We start from the raw sequence: 22,013 nt of genomic DNA, 5'->3' as shown, positions 1-22,013 counted from the left end.
GTGCTTTCCAGCTGGAGAGCTTCTGGTGACTCCTTGAACATCCACAATTATGACTAAAGTCCTTAGCAAAGGTGTAAGACTGCTTCTTCAACCTCTGTATTTCCTCTCCTATCTCCTGCTGCATCTGTCCCTCTAGGTTTTCGGTGTCCCAGTGATTTGTTTTGTGGTTCTGCACTGCTGTCTTGTGTCTTAAACCGTGGCCTCCCCCATAACCAAAGGCTTCCTTTTAGCCCCTCAGGTCAGGGTGGAGACAGCCCCTCCTCTGGGAAGACTTTCCAAGCCCCTTCAAGATAATTTCCTGCCTTCTTCTATCACACAGTGACACCTTTAACTTCAGGTAACTAAGATATGGGCCCACTATTTTCTTTCTGCATAGATTTTTAGTTCCTAGTCACTAATTAGCCCCCATACACTAAACTGAAAACACAGAGCAAGCTCAAAAATATTCTGTCTTGAAGCAACATGTCTGTGTCTGAGTTGGTGACGTCCGCTCTCACATTCAGAGATCACTTGATTTTGAAGATACAGTTTACAATGCCACTATTTGTTAAAAGTCAGGGTCTTACTGTGTAGACCTAGTTGGCCATAAACTGAGAGCACAAAGATCCACCTGCCCTAAATCTGTATGCCCAGCCTCTGTGTGTGGCTGTTTTAAGGTGAAATGACGTTCCAGTATATGGAAAACAGAAAGAAAACTACAAGTTTTCTCAAAGCACACTCACGTTATCACTGGCAGTTATTTCCATACCAGTTGGGAAATGTTTCCAAAGGTTTGATTATCCATTGGTGAAATCTAACCTTGTATGCCCTGTACAGGAAGGTCAGGGTTCCGACTCACAGCCAGCCTTCTGGTGACTTCCCAACAGTGGAGACAGTGGGGACAATGGGTTTCATAAAAAGCACCAGTTTGATGTCTTGCTGATAAAGTGAAAGGGTGATCATTAAATATCAAAACAAGAGAAGCTGTGCACGTCTCACACTCTGCTTGACACAATCCATTTAAAGCACAGTTATAGAATCTGTACTTGGCTCCTTGGTGCTCTCTGCCTTGTTGTGTAGCAGAATTCTAGGATAAAGAGAGCCAGCAGGGAACGAGCCAGGTCCTCAACCACACTGGACAAAACCTACACCCTTGCTGTCGCCCAGTTCAGGAGCCCTGTCCCAGTGAGTGCCACAGAGCAGACACCAACAGTACTAACAGCCTTTTCATAAACCCAGAAAAATGTGATCATACATACACATTTTATATTTCATAAACTATATTTTATATATTCTTGTGTGTGTTCACATGTGTGTGGGCAGGGGCAAGCCATGGAGCACATGGGGAAGTCAGAGGGCAACTTGTAGGGGTCAGTTCTCTCCTTCCATCATGTGGGTTCCAGGACTCAGGTAGCTGGGCTTGGTGATCAGCACCTTTACCCACTGAGCCATCTTGCTGGCTCATGTACACTCATATAAGGACAATCTGACACACTTCACTTTCTCTGTAAGAAACAGTCCTCCAGGCCATGAGACTAGACACTGAGGACATCACTGGACAGCCATGCAGGGCCACAGTTTTCAGCCAGGGCAGATTCCTCATGGTAACAACTCAAGGGCACAAGTGACACTTAATGAGTTGATACCTAGGATGCTGCTAGACGCCTTCAATGCACAGGACAGCCCTTGGAGAGAGCCGCATCCCGCCATGTGTTAGAAGAGGGTCCACGACATGGCCCTGTGTGAGAATTTTATTATGGTCCACTGCAACCATAACAGTTCACCGGTCCTGAAATAGGTCATGTGATATGGGTGGTGTTCTGAACAGTGTGGAAAGGAACTTTCTCTGCAGATCTGTCCTAAAGCCCTAATAAAGAGAAATTAGTCGGGTGAACAGCAGGCCCACATCCTATAGGCTTCCAAAAGAGAAAGTTAATGTAGCTAGCTGTAAGCCAACTCTGCCTTTACAGGCTTGTCTGTGTTTCCTGATTGTGTCTAACCTGCCCTAAGCAGCCTTCACATCAGTAGATGGATACTGGTATAGAAGTTGTGGACAGTGGCTCATTCCTACTCCGTGTCTCCTCAGAGAACACCAAAGAGAGCATGGTTCTGTGCACCCCAGGGAGGGAGGGAGTTGACAGAGCAGGAAAATGCCACAGTAGCTTCCCAAGGAGTGCTGCAAAGAAATGGAGAAACGTGGATGGATGGAACGGAAGGTGGCCGACTGGAACTCCTGTTTTGATGGGGAATTATATTCTACATCATCTTAACATTTAAGATATTATAAACCTTGAGGATGAAATGAAGAGACGCTGGGAAGAGTTCCAACACTCCCTTCCCAGGTCCAAGAGATGACAGAGCAGAGCTGGGTAGAAGTGAGCTCACAATATAGTGGGCTCTTATGCTGAATGAACATACGGCAAGCAGGAGCCCTCCCGCAGATCAGAAGCAGGAACAACACCCTGGGTGGCCCTCCAGGGAAGAATGGCATACTGCTCTCTCCAGAATAGAGTATAGCAGTGAAACAGGGCCGGGTGGTGCTGACTGACAGCAGAAAGCAGAAACGGGAGTCTTACAGAAGAGCAGTACAATGGGTCTTGGTGGCTCATGAGATTATTTGGGAGCAGACAGGGAGGTGGACAAATGTCCCTGTGGCCTGGTGCAGGAGATGTCAGTGTGAGAGGAACACACAAACATCAAAGTGAGCAGGCAAGCAAACTAGGGCTGCTACACTTCCCATACAGCCTCCTGACATGGGCCGGTCAATCACTCAATCAATACAGCACCAATCAGCAGCTATCAGTGACGTAGGATATGGATCAACCCTTCCTAATAATCTTCAGCAGATCACAAATTCACTCCTCATACATAAAACTAAGTGCATTGGACACACAAGCATAGCTTCAAGACCTTATATGGCTATACCCCTTTCCACGCTTGTGGCTGTACTGAGCCAAAGTGGAAATCCAAGAACAGCCTCACAGGGACTGCTGCTCACCTGTAGAGTCTAGCCACATAGGACAGCTTCCGGCCTACAGATTCCTAGAGCAGTGACAAAAAGCAGAGCCTGCTCTTCTTTGTCCCCTGTTGTGTTCTCAGGGCAGACCTCATGTCACAGACACTCCATATACATGGGCTAAAGGAATAGATGTTTTCCTGCCTTCTGCTGCAAGCTAAGCCTTTGCAACAAGGCTGTTTCTACTTATGACAGGCACTGGCTATTTCTGGGGCCCATGAGAAACAGCCATAACCCAGTTCTAACAAGTGATGAAGTACTTACAAGAAACTCAAGTATTTCAAAACTAGAACACATCAGAGCCCACAGTTACTGCCCAAGAAAGTCTGGTTTTTACAACTGCATAACTGTCGACAGGGTAGGGTCGACTCACTCCACCTACAGACTTGTAGCTTCAGATCCTGCCTGGATAATCTTGTCAGTCAAGATGGGAGCTTACCCAACCTCCCAGGGACTACCTGCAGGCACTTCAGAAAGCTACAGTGTTAGTTGGTTGGGGGCTTACAACGACCAGGGTTGAAGTTCTGCAGAAAGCCCTACACGAGTAGGAGGAGCTTCCACAGGATCCAGACTTCAAGGACGACTACCGTTCCTACCGTGGTACTGTTCCTACCATGGTGTAAGGAGCACACTTGAGTACATGAGCTCAGCCTCCCACTATCACTTCATGCATGCCAGGTTTCCTTTAGACCAACAGGAAGGACTGACATTTCCCCAGACTCCTCCCTCTTCAGCTAAAATAGCAGAGGTCTTGGTACTTGAACTTCTAAGGACAGAGGACTGGCAACTTGACCCACTGTAGTGAGCAAAAACCATACCAATGCAATCACCAGCATTGACACTTCCAGTCACTGTGAGGACATGTGGCTGAGGCTAACCCTGGTGAAGACTGGGGACTTCAAAGAAAATGACACCCGGTACCACAAAATATCTGTCCAGATGTGGAAGTGCAGGAGCTGCTTACCCTCCAGGCTGTCAGTGGTGGTAACAGCTGTAAACAAGCCAGTTAGAGTTAAATAATCTTGAGGACAATGACACACCAGGTATCCTATGGACCTATCCAGACACACACAGGGGCAGAGGGACAGTTTGACCTTCTGACTCCTCTCCCACACCCATTCATAATCAAGACTCTGTGGCCCAGTAGCCCAAGAGAACAGAAACCCAAATCCTGTGCCTGGAGACAGTCCTTTGTACGCCATCTCCAGGGGTTGTCAGTTGAGGAAGTAAGCCCACACAACGTGGTCCAGGCCTCCGAATCTCATCAGATAGAGCATGCTGACAGGCTGAAGCAAGCAGAGATGGGAAACACCAATACCATGCTCTAGTTTGCTTTCTATTTCTATCTGAGCCAAAGGCAAACTAGAACAAATGACCCATAAGCAGACCACATGGCATGAGAAGTCGTCATTGCTCAAGGAAAGGAGGAAACCCAGCTCCAGAGAGATCAGAGGAAGTATCCTTGGGTGTGTCAGAAAGGGCCAGAAAACACATATGGTGCAAAGGAACAATTCTTTCTAACGACCTCTTTCTTCTCAGATGTATATGCTGCACAGAGCAGAGATTTCTTGCTGCAGTGTAACAGACATGGCTCAGAACTGCATAACCCAGTCAAAGAAGCCACATACTTTCAGGTGGCCCCTTGCTGTGTGACCCAGGATAGATTGTTTAACCTCTCTGGACCTCAGCTGTCCAAACTGTTACAAAGAGGATGCAAATATCTTCACCTTCTGGGACTGTTTGGAGTATTGCAAGACACTTTGCCCAGCAGGTATTTATTGAATAGCAGACTGTACTTTCTGAGGCAGCAAGAACCAGTAAAGCATCCAGAATGCACCTCAGTGCTCTTCCAGTTTCTGCACTTGCCCATCCTGCAGAACTGACACATTTAGACTCCGAGAATCATCAACCAGGTACACTGACGCTAGCGAGGTGCCCCGATGCTAGCGAGGCCTCTGCAGATCACCATCTCCTCTGTCTTCTCCTCTTCTCTCCTAACCTTGGGCAGCCTTGGCTCTCCTCTCCTTGACCAGGATGGCACAGTATCAGAGCATGGTAAGCAGATATGGGAACTGAGTGTGCCTCCTTCCCAATCCAGCGCAGGACTCCTTTTACAGGATCCTTGCCCACTAGGAAAGGAGGTTGGTTTTTTGTTTTGTTTTGTTTTGTTTTGTTTTACTGGAGATGCCTAACTAGGCAAAATAGGAAATAAGGGATTTCCTAAAGACACTGGGTGCGAGGAAAGCTAGAGCCTGAGCTTTAACTCAAGGCCCCTTTGTTATTACGTGTCCCAAAGGCGGCTGGAAGCATAACCCCTTCCTCACATCTACACATCCCTGCTTTTCTAATAACTAGTCCAACAACGATGGAGAGAAGACGGGGGAAGCAATGCTCGCTTGACCTTGTTGCCAAGTGATTTCTCCGACTTCCTTAGTAGAGTCTGCTGAGAGCATCTTGTGCCTGTGTGCACAGGACAATCTCATCTCCCACAACTGGGGATTGGCTATGCTGCTACTCCTGGCAGGTGAGGAGCAGCAGATCCCTCTGGCCCATCTCGAGCTCCATCTTCAGGGCTGACCCAGGAAGTCTAGCAGCCCAGGCTCTGAGGAAACCCACAGCAAGGGGCCAGTCCTGCCCTTCCTGTCCCTGGGAACCTCTGTGGTCTATAGCCATCAGAGAAGCAGATGTAAACAGCTGAATCCCTAAGGAGTGAGGAGGGACCTTGGTGCAGCCCTCTTCCAGGTTTTGGGGCACAGGATGTCCTGTGTTTTCCAAGCAGAAGCCCTGCTCAGATAAACTGGGTCTCTAAACAAAGCCTGGAGCATCTGACCAATATTGACTCTGCCGCTCCCCCTTCCTGGGAGGCTGCTTTCTTTGTTCTTTCTCCCTCCCCCAGCCTCTCCTTCTGGCCGGCCTCTTACCCCACCTATCAGCCTCTCTGAAGCACAGTTCTCTCAGCCTGACTTCAGTTGAAAGCTCCTCCTACTCAGGCGGTAAGTCTGTGGAAGGAAGGCAGCGGTGCCTCCATTCCAAGCCATAAATGCCAAAAGGCTGACAGCCCCTAATGAAGATGAAAGGATCCGGAAGCGAAGTTAGCTTCAAAGTACTGAGGAGTGCAGCATGTACTAAATTTGTGACACGGGTCCCTTGTAACCAAGTGTTCCTTGGCTAAATAATGTCTTATTCTCACTACCTCTGTTGTTCAAAACAAAACATGCATTTGAAAACTGTGTACCACCCCAGCAACTCCTGCTGCTGTCCTGATGAGACTTTTATCATTATTTTTGGCTGGTGCATTTGTGGAGAAGGGAGAGCCAGTTTGCTCTTAACCAGAACTTGATATGGATACAAACTATTCATCTTTGTAAGTTCTGTATTCTTTCCTGGAACCTTGTAGTTCTACAGTTTCTTAAAAGTGCTAGGCTTGAGGGAGTGCAATATTTCCATGTTTCCCTGAACTAAGGACAAAGCAAAGATAATAACTGAGTCTGTTTTATGGAAAGACAACATGCCATTAATCATACACGCCAGGTGCTCATGACAATGTCTGATATCCAATACTTTTGATTTTTTTTTAAATGACCGGATAGGTCTGGAACTCATAGATTCTACCTCTCACGGCCTGTCTGGGACTACAGGTATGTGCCATCATACCTGGAAGAAAACCCTCTTCAATTAGTACATTGTTTAAGTGTTTTCCCTTTACCAAAAGTTGTTTCAACTTAACTCAGATGATAAGAAAATAACTTCAAAATCTAAAACAAAAAGATCTAAATAGATATTTCTCAAAACAATAAGTATAAATGGCCAACAGATACATTTAAGAGAAATGATTACCACTAACCATGAGAGAAATGTACATTGAAGCCACTCTGAGGTATCGGCACTTCCCTGCTGGAATTGCTATTAAAAGGATGGAAGGAATTGAGCTCTGGCAACATGGGGAGGAAAGAAGGCCCATGTGCACAGACACTGGGGCTGTGAGTCCGCCAACCACCGCTCAAATCCACATAGAGACACCTCAAAAGTTAAAATGGAATATACATATGATCCAACCAGAAGTTCGACGAGCTCCGTTTATATCCAAGAAGCCTGAAGTCAGCAGACTGAAGAGAGAACTGCACGCCCTGTTCACTGCAGCATTATTCATGGCATGGATGAATGGACAGAGATACGGGTGGACAGACGCAGAAAATGTGGGAGGGACGCACAATGAACCGTCATTCAACCTTAAGACAGGAGGAAACCCTATCAAGTGTGGCAACACAGATGGATCTGGAGAAGATTTGGTGAAATAAACCAAGCACAGAAAATCAAACCTAAGAGAACTCCCAAGAGCAGAGAGAGCACGGACGGGTGCCAGAGCTGAGGGTAGGAGGTAGGGAGCTGTCAAGCAAAAACTGCTAGCAATGGACTCATAATATATATTAACCATCTTTAAAATTTAAACATTTATTTATTTGTGTGTATGTGCATGCATGCGTGCGTGCGTGCGTGTTTGTGTGTGTGTGTGTGTGTGTGTGTGTGTATGTGTTTGTGTGTGTATACCACAGGAGAATGGCAATCAAAGGACTACCTTAGGGACTCGGTTTGTTCCTTCTACTCTGTAGATCCCGGGGATCAAATTCAGCTCATCAGGCTCCGAGGCGAGTGCCCTTAACCACCACACCTCACCAGCCTAAATCAAGGATCCTTACATACACCATCTGTCTTATTCTATATTGTTTCTATTGGTTACTCAATGAAAACAAAACCAGCAGACCTAACAGCCTTTAAAGGTGTCGATAAAGATTATTCTTCACAAAGTGTTGGAACTCCTGACGCTATCAGAAGGTTTGAGATGTCCCCCTTATTTCTACCCTTGTAAACAGTAACACTTAAGGAGAGATCTGAGCCAAAGAGTTTATGGATTCCTAAACCTATGCAGAAAACTTGATAAAGTATCTAGTGTTTGAAACTTGCTTATTGTTTTCTTTTTGATAGGAACAGGAGGAACTCCTGAATTCCCATTTCACGGTTTCTGTGAGCGGAGTTCTGGGACGCTTGCCATTCCTTGCTTGGTGTGGGGAAGTGGCTTCATCACAGAGCAGCCTTGGATTTTAAAAAGAATTTTTATTCCTTGAAAATTCCATAGACATGTGCAATGCATTTTAATCACAGCTGTTCCCTGTCCCCTCTAACCAGGCCCCTCGATATATCTTCCTTCCAGCTTCTAATCCTTTCCCTCCCAAATAACCCAAATAACCCATCAAGTCCAGCAGTGTGCCCATATGACCATGGCTGTGACATCGTCATGAAGTCATCTACTCCTTGTGCGGACCCATGAGTAGTCACTTTATCCTCCCACTGGATCCTCATAGAGGTCTCACTTCCATCCTGTGACCAGGACTTAGAAGCAGAAAAGGTTTTTACAACAGACTCGGCATTTAGTTCGAGGGACACCAAAGCAAACGTGGATGGATGGTCCCAAGGGTGATGTCTTCCCATCTCTCCAGGCAGATGCTTCAATAGCTGATGTGAGACTGCATGTGACCCATGGGTCAGAGTCAGCCTGGCCTACACCTGAACCCTGTCTCCAACACTACCAGACCAAGAGGCTCTTAGTGAGCTCCTCCCATCTTTGGACTTCAGCCATAGGGATTCCACAGGGCCAGACATGATGGAGGTCACATTATTGAACAAGGACTCTCACAATGAAAAGGCATGTGGGAGGCCATTTGGGGAAAACTCCAGTGTCCTAACCTCACTTGAGGGGCTATGGCTTGCAGAATCAAGTAGCTAAAGTCATCCAAGTTTGCCATTCCTCAATGACTAGCATCTCCAATCCTTTATGGCTGGCTTTACAGTACGGAGGGAATTTTTAGATGGAAGTATAGCACTTGAGTCCCATAATCCCCAGAGTGAAATGAAAACCCTGTTTCCACTTGGCCATGAGAAGAACTCATTCACTTATTGGTCCCCATTGCTGCTTTAATCCTCTAACCTGGCAGTCGGGAGCTTTCCCCTCAAGTCTTTGTTTTGAAGACAGCATTGTAACCCACAACCTTTAAAAATGCTCCAGAGTATCACTGCTCTGGTGGAGAGAAATCAAGATGATTTTGCAGTCACGACTGCCACCCCGTGGCCAAACATCAGACCTTCAATAGGAGGGAAAAAAACCAGGGACACTAATAAAGACTTCAGTTGTTAAGTCCTAGGAATCTCTGCCCACTGGAACTTTATGACTGCATAGGGTCACTGCACAGATTAAATACTACAGTACACACAAAGCTGTCAGAACAGTGCCTAGAAGGCAGACCATAAAACGTTAGCCGCCTTTAACTACCACAGAGGTAGGCACCATTGGACTCTGTCCAAATTTTAAATGCTCGTTTCCTGAGCAATACTACCTCCAATAATATGTCACATAGAAATGCTCTATAAACATGTAAAGATAAAAGTACAAGGAGACTTGTGGAAAGAGGGGATGAAATAAAAGACCAGATAGGTAAATTAAACATTATTAAACATATATATATACATATATATATATCACACACACACAAAGAGAGAGGCAAGAGATAGATGATAGATAGATAGATAGACAGACAGACAGACAGACAGACAGATAGGAGTCTAAATATATAGCTTTGGCTGCCTGATTGGCCTTGAAACCACAGAGGTTTGCCTGCCTGTCCCTGAATCCCAAGAACTGGAATTAATAGCATAACACACCATGCTTGGCACAGTATGTTCTTAATATAGAATACTATACAGCTACGAAAAATGAAGAGCTAGCTGTATGCAAATATGAGAAAACCTCCAAGATTTACTGTTACTGTGTTTTTTAAAAAAACAAGTGCAATCATAGTCAAAGTATAATCTTGTTGGTGGTTTTATGTTTCTAATTATTTTATATGGATGGATGTTCTGCTTCCATTTATGTTTGTGCACTACATTCGTGCCTGGTACCTGACAGAGGTCACAAGAGGGCATCAGTATCCTTGGAAGTGGAGTTACAGACAATGTTACGCACCAAGTGGGTACTGGGAATTGAACCTGGGTCCTCTGGGAGAGCAACTGGTGCTCTCAACTGCTGAGCAGTCTCTGCAGAGCTTTCCAGATTTTGTGTTTTTTAAAGGGTGGAAAACTTTTGAAAGGCTTCCTGGGATAGTGAGAACAAAGACACGTAGAGGATGTGTATGCCATTTATTGGAAAAGTTAACTTACTGTGATTAAACCTGGCCTGTCATTCCTCTACATCAGTTTCTTCCCAGCCTGGTCCTTGAAGTTACAGTCCTTTGCAGGCACAGTCAAGCCTGCCTCAGCTTTAGAGTCTCACTGAGCTTTGTTCACAATGGATGCCCCGCCTCAGCCCAGCTCTGTGGAGTTGTTTACCCACTGTGGGGAGCAGTCTCTTTGCCAGCAATTTCAAAGTCTCACTTATGGCCTCAGCTTAGCTGTTAATTTCCATCACCAGTAACTGTGGGATGCCCCTGTGTGTTCCCCCAACACCTCAGGTTCCCCGATGGCGACACAGCCAAAGGGCACGACCAGGTTCAGTCTCCCAAACAGCAGGAAAAACTGACCCATCTGTTGGAACCCAGGTGCTTTCTTAGAGGTCAGTGGCATCTTTGCTGATTACAGAAGTCCAATTATGGACCCAGTTCTAGAAAGGCAGCAGAGTGAACTGGACCAGAGAGACTTAGTGTAAGATAGTTTTGATTCACTGGATGATCTTGGTGAGGTTTCTCCTCTCCCAGCTCCTGCTGCTAAAAAAGACGACCTAATAGACCAAGGAAGGAGAGTGACCCATGCTTTCCCGTGTCCTCTGTTTTGGATGCTGTCCTGTGAATATGTGATGTGTAAAAGGTTCACTGAATACTGTGAGCCACCAAGTAGAAGACACACCTAATGGCCCTGGGCAATGGATCGAGTCCCAGTAATCACCACCAGACCTTACACTATGTTGATTAACGTGAACCGTTGTCCAAATGAATCACGAGCACCATGATTTTTGTTTAAACTATCATTAGTTCAGCATTCTACTGCTGCAACAAAAAGCATCCTAGATTGCTACTCTCAACATCACAGGCCATCAAATCCAAAGACTAGTGACGGTGCCTGGCAGAGAGCCTTTACGGCCAGGAACAAGATCTTGGGATGAATCAAACCAAAGTGCTCTTTCTGCGTTCTTCTAGATCCACGTCTTAACTCCTTCATTCAGGTTCAAGCCTGTCCAGAACTTGGGACAAGAACCATAGCCAAATTCATCAAGATAACTCATGACATTGACTCTGACTTCTGTAACCTCTCTACTGTAGAAAACTTATGTATGAAGACCTTTTCAATATCAGGGATCACAACCCTTGAGATGATCCTTCCATGGGACAGCATGAAGGAAGGGGTTAATGTATCAGCTTTTATCACCCATGCCCAGGTCTTCAGAAACAGCCAATGCCTTGAGAGCCTATTCCAGACAACTCCCTGACATCTTCAACACCTCTCTATTATCCCAAGACAGGAGGTCGTGATGCAAGGTGCACCATCATAGTCACTTAGGTGGAGGGGGAGCACCTGTCATACTCTTAGTGGGGAGTACCAGCCATACTCACAGGAGTCTGGAAGCAGCAGAAGAGCTGGGTGAGGAAGGGGTGGTTGCGGGCCAAGGACAGGATCCTCTTCTCCGTCATGGTGCACTCCACATCGTCATCCTGCAGGATCACATCCTTCTTCAGGACCTTCACGGCATACAGCTCTCCTGTTTCCTTTATTCTGGCGAGCATCACCTAGAGCACAGCAGGAGGGAGCGTGAGAGAGACTCGAGGGTTGACTACACGTGAGGAGCTCTGGCGTGCACCCACATACATACATGCGCACACACACATACAGCATGCTTGTTACTTCAGACTCACCTTCCCGAAGCTCCCCTTCCCCAACACCCGGATGAACTCAAAGTTGTCGATGCCGAATCTGCTGGAAGAATGAACGCCGATCCCATTTCCTTCCTTGGAGCCCTCCTTTCCCTGTCGTCTTAGTGTCGACCTGGAAATGAGTTTCTGCAAGGAGGAAGAATGTAGAAATTGCACTGTGAGCTCAAGGTGGGTATGGATGGGGAAACCTCCCTAGTGTGAGCAGCCCCGGCCTCCACCCAGCATGTGGAGAGGCCGGTCCTGGGAAAATGTTCAGCTCCTTCAACTGAAAACTACCTCACCATTCACTCCTGGTCTGTATGCACTGCTGTGTGGAGAATACGTCCAAGCCTGTGCATAAATGGAGATGCCAGTGCCTGAGCCTGGTCACTGTGGTTTCTGCTGCAATGGCTTCACCACAGAGCAGTCAATTCTAGGGGAGTCATCTAGTGACCACTTCATGCAAAGGGTGGCTTTCATGCTTGCTCAGAGTCTCAGCAGCAGGACAAGAATATGTTTTTTTTAAAAATCAAAACCTTAAATTATATAAAATTCAATATAAAATAGAAAGAATGATAACTATGATGAGTAAACGTTAAGTACCTAAAAATCCCAGCAGCTTTCTCTCAGTATATATTTTTAGGACAATGTACAAAGAAACACATTTTCATACTAAATTTGAAAATATGGCTAAATTATTGTCTTATTGTACACAGTATTATTCTAAAATGGTCACACTGGCTTTTTACATCTTTAAATGTTCTTTTGAGAATGCAAGGCTACTTCTAAAAATATTTGTTTTTATTATTTTTAATTGTGTGTGTGTGTGTGTCTTTATATGGGCATCTGCAGATGTGTGCCAGACTCATGGAGACCGGAAGACGGTTCTAGATCCCCTGGAGTTGAAGGTAGGTGATTGTGAACCACCTGACATAGATGCTGAAAACCGGATTCTCAAGAGCAGAACTCTCTCCTAACTGCTGAGCCATCTTTCCAGCCCCCAGGAGGCTGTTTTTGTTTAATTGTGCCTGCCCTTTGAGGTGCTGGGAATGGACCCCAAGGCTAGATACATGCTAGACAAGCACTCTACCACTAAGCTACTTCCCAGCTCTAAGAATATGAATTCTGACTTATCTAGTTAAAAAGGATGTGTCTAGACTTCAAGCAATGCTAAAAAACAAGCAACTACACCACACCCTGAACCTCCAAGGATCTTATATATTTAACCCCACAAACAGGCACAACAATACAATAAAATGGCTTATATTTAAAATACAACGGGGTTTTTTTTTATAGCTCTCCTTCTAAATCTACTATAGACTTTTGAAAGACAGAAAAGTAGTGTCAAAAACCACTAAAAACTAAAAGCCAGAATCCCTAATTTTTTTAAACGCATTTTTCTCTTTGGCTACTTATAATTCTCTCCTTTTAGTGATGTGCTGATGACAGGTAGATCCATTTTCCCAACTATTAAATACCATAACACTAAAGATACTTCGTTTTAAAGAGACGCCCATTTTGGGACTGTCACATAGCCTGCCTCCTGATCTCACAGCTATCCAGACATGGCTACTTCCCAGCCTCCAAGGATGTGGCCCAGAAAGACAACATTAAGATCTCAGAAGCCACCAAGGCTCTGATGGACAGCATCAGCTGGACGTCACTTAGGGAGGTTGCAGGACAAAACACAGCCAGGGCAAGCAAATCACTCCACCCACTCCCAAGTGTCCCGAGGAAGGAGCTGTCTGCTGCAGAATGCAAGAGATGAACTCATAACCCTGGACACAGGCTGCAGACCAGGCAAGTGGAGAACCCCAGGCACTGGCACCTTCAGTCCCATCAGATAAGGAAGCAGAGGCCTGTGGCTACTGGCCAACTGTCCAGATTGGCCACCAGCCAGGGGCATACCCTAGGCATCTGGATTCTGAGTTTCTTACTAAACCAGATTGATGGGAAGCTGATTTTAAGGGGGTGTGGAGGTGAGTCCTTTCTCTTGCTTCATGATATACATGCATGCACACTGTTTTGTGCCATAACTGCATAGGCTCTAGTTTGGGAAACAAAATGCCTTTTTTAAGCGCGGTAGACTTGTTTACCATATTTGCTGAGATTATGTTCCTCTGGACTTTCATTTGAGCTCACCTAACCCAAATAACTTTCAACCTACAAGACACAACCAGAGGCAAAGAGCTCACCGAGGTTGGAGAAATATTTCCGGGTTGGAGACCCATCCCTGCCAAGGTCTTGGCAAGCTCCACCGCATTCACCCCACAGTTTGGGGCCACGTTCGCCTGACACCGAATATGTACATTCATTTTACATACTGGAGGGAAGAAAACAAAATCCAGATTCACAAACATGCTTGCAGACAACGTCGGTAGCCTAAAGACTGTGACAGAAGAATGATATGGGCTGACACCGTGATCTCACAAGATTAAACTCGCACTTACAACAAGTCCTGGCATTTTATCTAATTCTGATTTGTGTAGGGGCAGAAATCCTAGCACATTAAAGAATAACGGGCTTTGAATAACAGATTTTGACTCTTCCCCATGGCTTGATGGGATAGACTCATCTAAATCCTGTGTAGCAGTCGCCGCTGCCTTGGCAGCAAAATGTAATATAGAGATGAAGATGCTGATCACAGTGGCCATCACGGGCGATCAGATGACAAAGGATCACACTAACTGACTTCACTCCCTCTTGCCAGTGAAATAAAGGCAGGAGTCACCAGGCTGCAGCTTGGTCACTGTTCACATAAGGTGGAAATGGGTTTCTGAAGGGTTCGTGCAGCTTTTTTCCGAGTACTGTTGTGGTTGGGTGGTACTCCCAGCCCACAAGGCACATCCGGTAGGGCTGTGGTTCTAACTGTTTTTTTTTTTTTTTTTTTTTTTTTTTTTTTTTCGAGACAGGGTTTCTCTGTGTAGCCCTGGCTGTCCTGGAACTCACTCTGTAGACCAGGCTGGCCTCGAACTCAGAAATCCACCTGCCTCTGCCTCCCAAGTGCTGGGATTAAAGGTGTGTGCCACCACCGCCTGGCTCACGGTTCTAACTGTTTTATAAGGAAGAAAAGAAAACAAAAAGCAAACTTTAAAGTGTTTGAAGGTCAGGGTAAAATGACCTTTGGAGAAGCGAGCAAAACAAGCTGCATTTCTTGCGTTTGTGAAGCTCCCGTGACAATGACCGCCCTGAGGTTTAATGGGGGGGGGGAGTTCGAGAATTACTATCATGTTTCTTGAAGTGGGTCCTGCAGACAGAAGGCCCAGCTGAAGCCTTGCAGGACAAATGTCTCTTTGATGGAGTCACTCTGTCTTTGGAGGCACAGAACAATCTAGACGTTATGGGGATTGAGTTTGTCATTTGGAAAGCTTTCTTTATGAAAAAGAACGCCACAGGAAGCGGAGAGAGGCTCTGATGCTTTAGCTTCATTAGCCTCACAGGACACAAACTACGAAGGCCTTTTAGAAAAAAACCCTGTGACAATAAAAACAAAAGTAACAGGAGCTAAGTGGCTGCAGGTCTGCTGCTCTGGGGCACCCGGACACAGAGGACACAGATGAGCCTCCTTCCTGTGTGGATCTGTATCCTAGCCGGAAATACAAGAAAATGGAAGCGGCTCACTCCAGTGAGAGCATGCAACACCTCAGGCAAAGAGGCTGCTTCACCTGAGCTTGCTGCTGCTGTAGGTGAATGAAAACAAAACAACAAAACAAAACAAAAAAAACGATGCTACAGGGGCAGAGAGATGTGCTGTCTATGTTGATTTTCTTCTTACTCGGTACCCCAGGATGCTCTGGACCTCACTCTGTTCATCAACCCGTGATGCCCCTTCTAGGGTGCTGGGATTTGAGGCATGAGTCAATACACCTTGCTAGAATTTGGTCCCTTTTGTTGACACACACAGTTTGACTGTCCCAGACAGCCAATGAAAGTTGTTGTCCTAGTGTGTGTCTCCTAAGGCTTCCGGTGCACCCCAAGGCAGCCAGATAATCACAGATTAATGGGAAATGACTCCAGGCCAATAGCTCCACAACCCCTACCAAAACGGGTGTTGGCCTTCACCCACTCAGAGCCTTTGAAAAGGCAAGAGCTCCGAACAGCAATGGGTGCAGTTGGTGAGGTGCCAGCCACAACCAAAGCTCCAGCTCTTGCTCTTTGCCCTGCCAGCTTCTTCAGTCACAACACAGGACTCTTGCAGACATCCCACGCAACTCCTGCTAATGTGGCAACTCAACGGGGCCGCCTACTTCCGGTGAGAGCCAGGTCTTACTTAGAACCCAAACCCTCTCTTCCGGCCATTCACCCATACCTCCTCCCACCTTCTTTCTCTCAGAGAGCCCCATTTTCAAAGCCTTCTTTCAAATGCCCCTTAAAACCATATAGTCAGCAACAAGTAGCTAACAACTAGCATGGTAGACCTTTAGATCTAACATCTAATTTAATCTATATTATTTTAGGGATCCGACACAGTTCCCTTTACCTGTACTCCAACCCAACTAATGATACTTAAATAATACAACTCAGGAATTGATATGTAAATCATCAGCCTTAGGCCAGACGATAAGCCCACAGAGCTTCAAAGGCTTATAGTACAATGTTGTCACTGAGGAGGAGGAGGAAGCCAGCGTCCTTACTTTTACACTGAAGTCCTTGCCGCATTATCCCCCAGAGAAGGGAGCCACAGTGGTCACAGAACGTGGGCACCTTGTAGTTGTGAACGTTGAACTTGTGTGGAATGTTGATGCCGAACCGCTGCTCTGCGATCTGGGGGAAGAGAAGGACACCTCAGCTCTCAAAGCAATGTCTTTTGTGATGACCAGAGTGGCAGTGTGGCAATGACAAGGATTATGATGACACCTGAGCTGGGTATATTATTTTACCAAGCAGAACTGTCCTGCTATACGGGTCTTAGCACATTTTGTTGATGAACAGGACAGGACTAAGATACAGGTATGTGTTAGATCATTCGCTGGTTGGAGAAAGAAGAAGAAATTAACATTTCCTTCATCTTTTATATTCGGATCACAATGCTCTCTGTGTCATGAGGAAGACCCGGGGTCACAGCGAAGTCACTCAGCCCTTCCAGCCTTTGTCTGACATTTGCATATAGACAATCTGAGTGCCAATGGAATAGTCTCTTATATGTCATTTCTCATGTACCTCCTCGCCATATGCTCTCTGGTCAGCCTCACAAACTTAAGCAAAAACTGCAGGTGCAGCACGAGAAAGGGTAAAACAAATGACTGCACCTCTCTGGACTTTCCTGGTCTCTTTTCTTTAGGAGCCGAGGTTCATATCTCTCTGTGTGTTTCCCTACCATGCATTCTCACTGTCACTCAAGTCCCCAAGTTGTGCTTTCCCAAGCATCTGCAAGTCCACTACGTGTCAACAACACTTCTCTTGCTTTGTCCCTCTTGAATTTAAAACACGTGCCCATCCCAGGGAAATACAAGTGAAGCTTACACACATAGCATTTCCCTGGAGCCCCTACGAGGCTGAAGGAGGCCCTGTGTCGCTATGCTTAGCAAGTATGATGTAGAGTTGATATACTTGACGATCCTGTTTAATTACTGCTAACACACAGGAGTGAGGTGCAGATGTTTCAGACTGATACTCACAGAGGCTGGGCTGACGATCACTAATGGAGACAGGCCTCAGCCTTGGAAAGTTCAGATGCTGTACAACAAGCTCAGGCCTCTTTCTTTCTTGAACAGTGCAAGTGGTATGTACAGCTTTGCTCAGCTGAACACTGATTGGATCCTTGCAAGGTGTTATGCTTTGAATGTTAACTATGTCTCACGAGCTCATGTTTAGAATTCAAGGGTCCCCAGTCAGTGGTGGCACTGAATGTGGATACAGAGTCAGTGAGATGTGGGAATCTAGCTTTTTAAAAAGTCCATTCTTAGTGGCACAACTTTGCAGGTAATACGCTGCCCTAAGTTTCAGGCTCAGCTTCTTCTCCACCATGCTGGGAACTGCTCTGCTCTGGAGATCTCTCCCCATTGTTCTGACAGTCTGAAGCATCTAAAACCATAAGACAAAGTAACCCTTTTCTCCTGTTAGTACAGGTCACTATGGGTAGTTATGAGTTAGCATCCGTCTACTATGTTAGTATGGGCAGTTATGGGTAGGTATTCTGTGCAAGCGGGCAAAGGCACTACTATGCAAAGTGAGGTCAGACTACCAAAGAACAGAAATGCAAATACTAGCAGCACCTTGGTGGGTCCTAAGGACTCTGAAAGGGCTGAGGGAGGGATGCGTAGGGAGGAGCAGGAAAAGAGAGAGAGAGAGAGAGAGAGAGAGAGAGAGAGAGAGAGAGAGAGAGCGCACACACAGAGGGAATGGTGCTTAATCAGCAAGCCAGTGCTCTCTTACCTTGGCATCCACTTTGTTAATATTGTTTTGGCAAGTGCAGGCTGTAACAATTAGATGATGGCAGCGTTTATGGACGACGCAGGTGCACACTGGGAAATTAAATCCAGCAATTACACATTTATCAGAGGCTCCCAGGACAGCCAGTTGCAGCAGTCAATGAAAGCTGCCCATGCCGGAAACTTGGCTTGGATGTCTGGCCACATCCTGAAATCCAGTGCCCTCATCCTTCCTCATCTACTGACACCATCCTAACAAGACCTTTGCTGACAGTCAAGAGCACTGCCATCCTGTCCTAAGCTGTCCTCTCCTTCCCGACTGCATCCCATCCTGCACCCACCTCCAGAGGAATCTTTTCACAGTATGACCCTGGTCATATCTGTTCTTGCCTGAACACTTCCGGTGATGACCCACTTCCATCAACAGTGTTCAAACCCAGCAGGGGTCCAGACTCCTCAGAGGCCACCCATGCTACTTGGCATGATTCTCCTATGAGACCTATTTGATTCAATAAAAACTAACCATATGGCCTTTCTCTGCCTCTCTAACACAGTCTACTCACCTGGTGATTGTATCTAATGCCTATGACAAGATAAAACCCAAAGAATATCTCATCCATTCAGAAAATGTCCTGTCCCTTTCTAGACCAAAAACTGCCTCTCCTCCTCCGGTTTCCTACAGCCCCTCAGACTGCCTCCTACTTCAAGTCTTCCACATGTGGTTGAGGCCTGCCCAGAATCCCATGCATGGTGCTGGGTGCTGAATGGGCAAATGAATATAAACATTTGAAGAATGGTTCAACCAGCTGCCTGAATATGTAGAACTCCGACACTATGCGTTTCCATTTTCAGCCACGGAAGGGTGTAGTTTGTATGGAATGAGCAAGTAGCGAGACACGGTAGCACGTGAATTTAATCCCAGCACTTGGGAGGCAGAGGCAGGTGGAGATCTGAGAGTTCAAAGTGTGTGTGTGTGTGTGTGTGTGTGTGTGAGAGAGAGAGAGAGAGAGAGAGAGAGAGAGAGAGAGAATGTGTGTGTGTTTGAGAGAGAGAGAGAGAGAGAGAGAGAGAGAGAGAGAGAGAGAGAGAGAGAGTGTGTATGTGTACAGGAGCGCACCACAGGACAGCTCTGGATCTCCCCTGCCACCTAGTGGAATCCTAGGTTCAACCGCAGGTTCTCAGGCTGCACTGGAACAGCCTCCTACCTGCTGAGCTGGCCAGACAGCAGGAGTCTTGTGCTTCTGTTTTTGTTTTGTTTTCATGTTTGTTAACAGTAGTTTAAGGTCCAGCGTGTGTTTTCTGTTAGTAAACGTTCCATATGAGCTTAGGAAGAACGTGGTGTCTGCTGCTGCTGGCTGGTGCATTTCATGAATGTCAGTTTGATCACATTGTGACAGTGCTGTTTAGATCAACCAAAGCCTTACAGCTTCTCCGCCTGCTGAGGCTAGCGATGACTGACAGAGCAGCTACAACAGTGACCTGTCTACTTCCCTTGTGGTCCAAGGGCCTCATTCTCACATGCTTCCCTGCCCACTGTTAGGTATGTACACACCAACCACATTCATGTCTTTTTGGAGAACTGGCCCAGTTACTACTACACAGTGGCCTTGCTAGCTCTGGCCATGTCCTCGGCCTCAAAGACTGCTTTGTCTGAAACACCACCTAGTGCTTCTGACGAGCATGGGGCCAGCATACTGCTCTCCTACCAGGCATTTGGTTTTACGTCCATCAGTGAGACGTAAACAAAACCTTATGCTCATGCCACCTAACTAATGCTCTTTCCTGTTCTTTCATACACAAAAGTAAAACTTAGATTCAAGAGTGTGTCTCAGTCAGTTTTCCTAAGTGAAAAAACACATTACATTGCTTCGTCCAAAACAGAAGGAGGAGTTTCCTTATTTACATGTGGACTAGCTCTGAGATACCTGATGCTGTTGCCAGTCACCTACAGAGTGAAAGTCAAGATGTCCAGCACTACAGTACAGACTGACTCCACTCAGGCCAACAGAAAGGGAGCCCCATGAAAGGCCAAGTGGGTCCGGCCCACACCCACACATAGGAGGAGGCTGCTCTCACACTCTGAATTTACTTAAAGTCTACTAAATTGATTTTACCTTAGAATTGTGAAAATGAACTGTATTTAACTGTGAATTTTTTTTCACATTCATTCATTCATTCATTCATTCATTGGGCTAGAAATCAAGACCATGGCCTGGTACATGCTAATATCTCATTTCAAAAATGTATTTAATTTTTACTTTATAGTTTTTGGCGTGAGTGTATTATTTTTGTGCCATAAACATGTAGTGCCCCTGGAGGCCAGAAGAGGGCATCACATCCTCTAAACTGGAGTTGCACGAAGTGTGAGTAGCCGTGTGGGTGCTCGTGACTGAAACCCCACATCCTATGCAAGAGCAACAAGTGCTCTTAACCACTAAACCAACCCTCCAGTCCCTCCTTTCTTTCTTTTTTTTCCTGAAACAAGAAAGCTAAAAGGATAAAGCTAATTTGGAGAAGAGCACCCTTTCCCTATGCAGGTGACATGAACACAGCTTGTGACTTCCCATCTTGTCAACAGTGCAATGTGAAAACCACGACTTTACCTTCAAGTCTCAAGGGTGTGCTCACCCTTGTACACCTTGGTACTCCTTCTTAGCCCTCTCAGGTTACTGAAGAGCGAACTTTAAGCTTCAAAGCTCTTCTGGGTGCCCTGACTTTAGAAATGATTCCCTCTATATTGTCGAAAACATGCAAGGTCTGGTAAGAACTTCAGTCTGCCGCACGGGTGCTGTGTGTCTTATGGAGAGTTATCACAGCATTGATGAGAGGCAGCCTGGCCTGTTTTCTGTTGATATTATCATATTTTCGCAAAGAAACACAATTAAACATGGTTGTACACATGTTTTTCTTACCTTGGCATTGATAACCCTGTTTCCCAAATACTCCCCTGTTCAAGACAAAAGGGAAAAAAATTACTGTCAGTCAACATCTATAATTATAGTTCTCGAGACGAAGTGTGTTCCCTGGTCCCTCATGAAAAACATCTCTTCGGGGAAGAGGCATGGACAGTGTGTTGTTCCGAGCCCTTGTTTATTACCAGAAGGCACAAAGAATACCAGCTGATGGATTAGACCGCTCCTGGTGATATAAACAGGAGGTGGTGAGGGTTCCCGTTCCTCCTACCTTCAGCTGTCTCCTAAATCCTTAGTGAAAAGCAACCCATGTAGAAGAGGCTCAACTCAGCCAGGAGCTCCTTCATTGCCACACACACACACACACACACACATTCACACACACACACATATACACACACATGCACACATTCATATACACATACACACATTCATACACACACATACACACATTCACACACACACTCACACACACACATTCACACACACACATACACACACATGCACACATTCATATACACATACACACATTCATACACACACATACACACATTCACACACACATATACACATTCACACACACACATTCACACGCACACACACATGCACACACACACATTCATACACACACACACACTCACACACACAGATTCACGCACACACACACACACTCTGCAGCTACCTGTCTCCAGCACTCTCCCTTGTCTTATCGCTACATCTTCCACTAAAGTCCACAGGGGGACAGACGTGGTGCCACCATCTCCTTTCTGCCCATAGCTTGATTTATGACTCACCTTGATGTGCATATATATATATATATATATATATATATATATATATATAT

The 22,013-nt window shown here is 45.9% G+C and overlaps 1 protein-coding gene across 1 annotated transcript in view; it reads right to left on the bottom strand.

Moving 5' to 3' along the window:
* Positions 1-22,013, bottom strand: part of Prkch (protein kinase C eta) — a 197,367-nt gene that overhangs the window by 69,598 nt on the left and 105,756 nt on the right. The window contains exons 4-9 of the mRNA XM_028789103.1: positions 21,170-21,204; positions 18,262-18,350; positions 16,521-16,650; positions 14,082-14,209; positions 11,890-12,033; positions 11,590-11,763 (exon numbers count right to left, since the gene is read on the bottom strand). Coding sequence (XP_028644936.1) covers positions 11,590-11,763; positions 11,890-12,033; positions 14,082-14,209; positions 16,521-16,650; positions 18,262-18,350; positions 21,170-21,204 — 700 coding nt within the window. The remainder of the gene's footprint in view (positions 1-11,589; positions 11,764-11,889; positions 12,034-14,081; positions 14,210-16,520; positions 16,651-18,261; positions 18,351-21,169; positions 21,205-22,013) is intronic.

This window comes from Grammomys surdaster, unplaced genomic scaffold, assembly GCF_004785775.1.
Source record: "Grammomys surdaster isolate TR1022 unplaced genomic scaffold, NIH_TR_1.0 127, whole genome shotgun sequence".
Classification (NCBI taxonomy): Eukaryota; Metazoa; Chordata; class Mammalia; order Rodentia; family Muridae; genus Grammomys; species Grammomys surdaster.
This window is presented reverse-complemented; position numbering and strand designations above follow the sequence as displayed.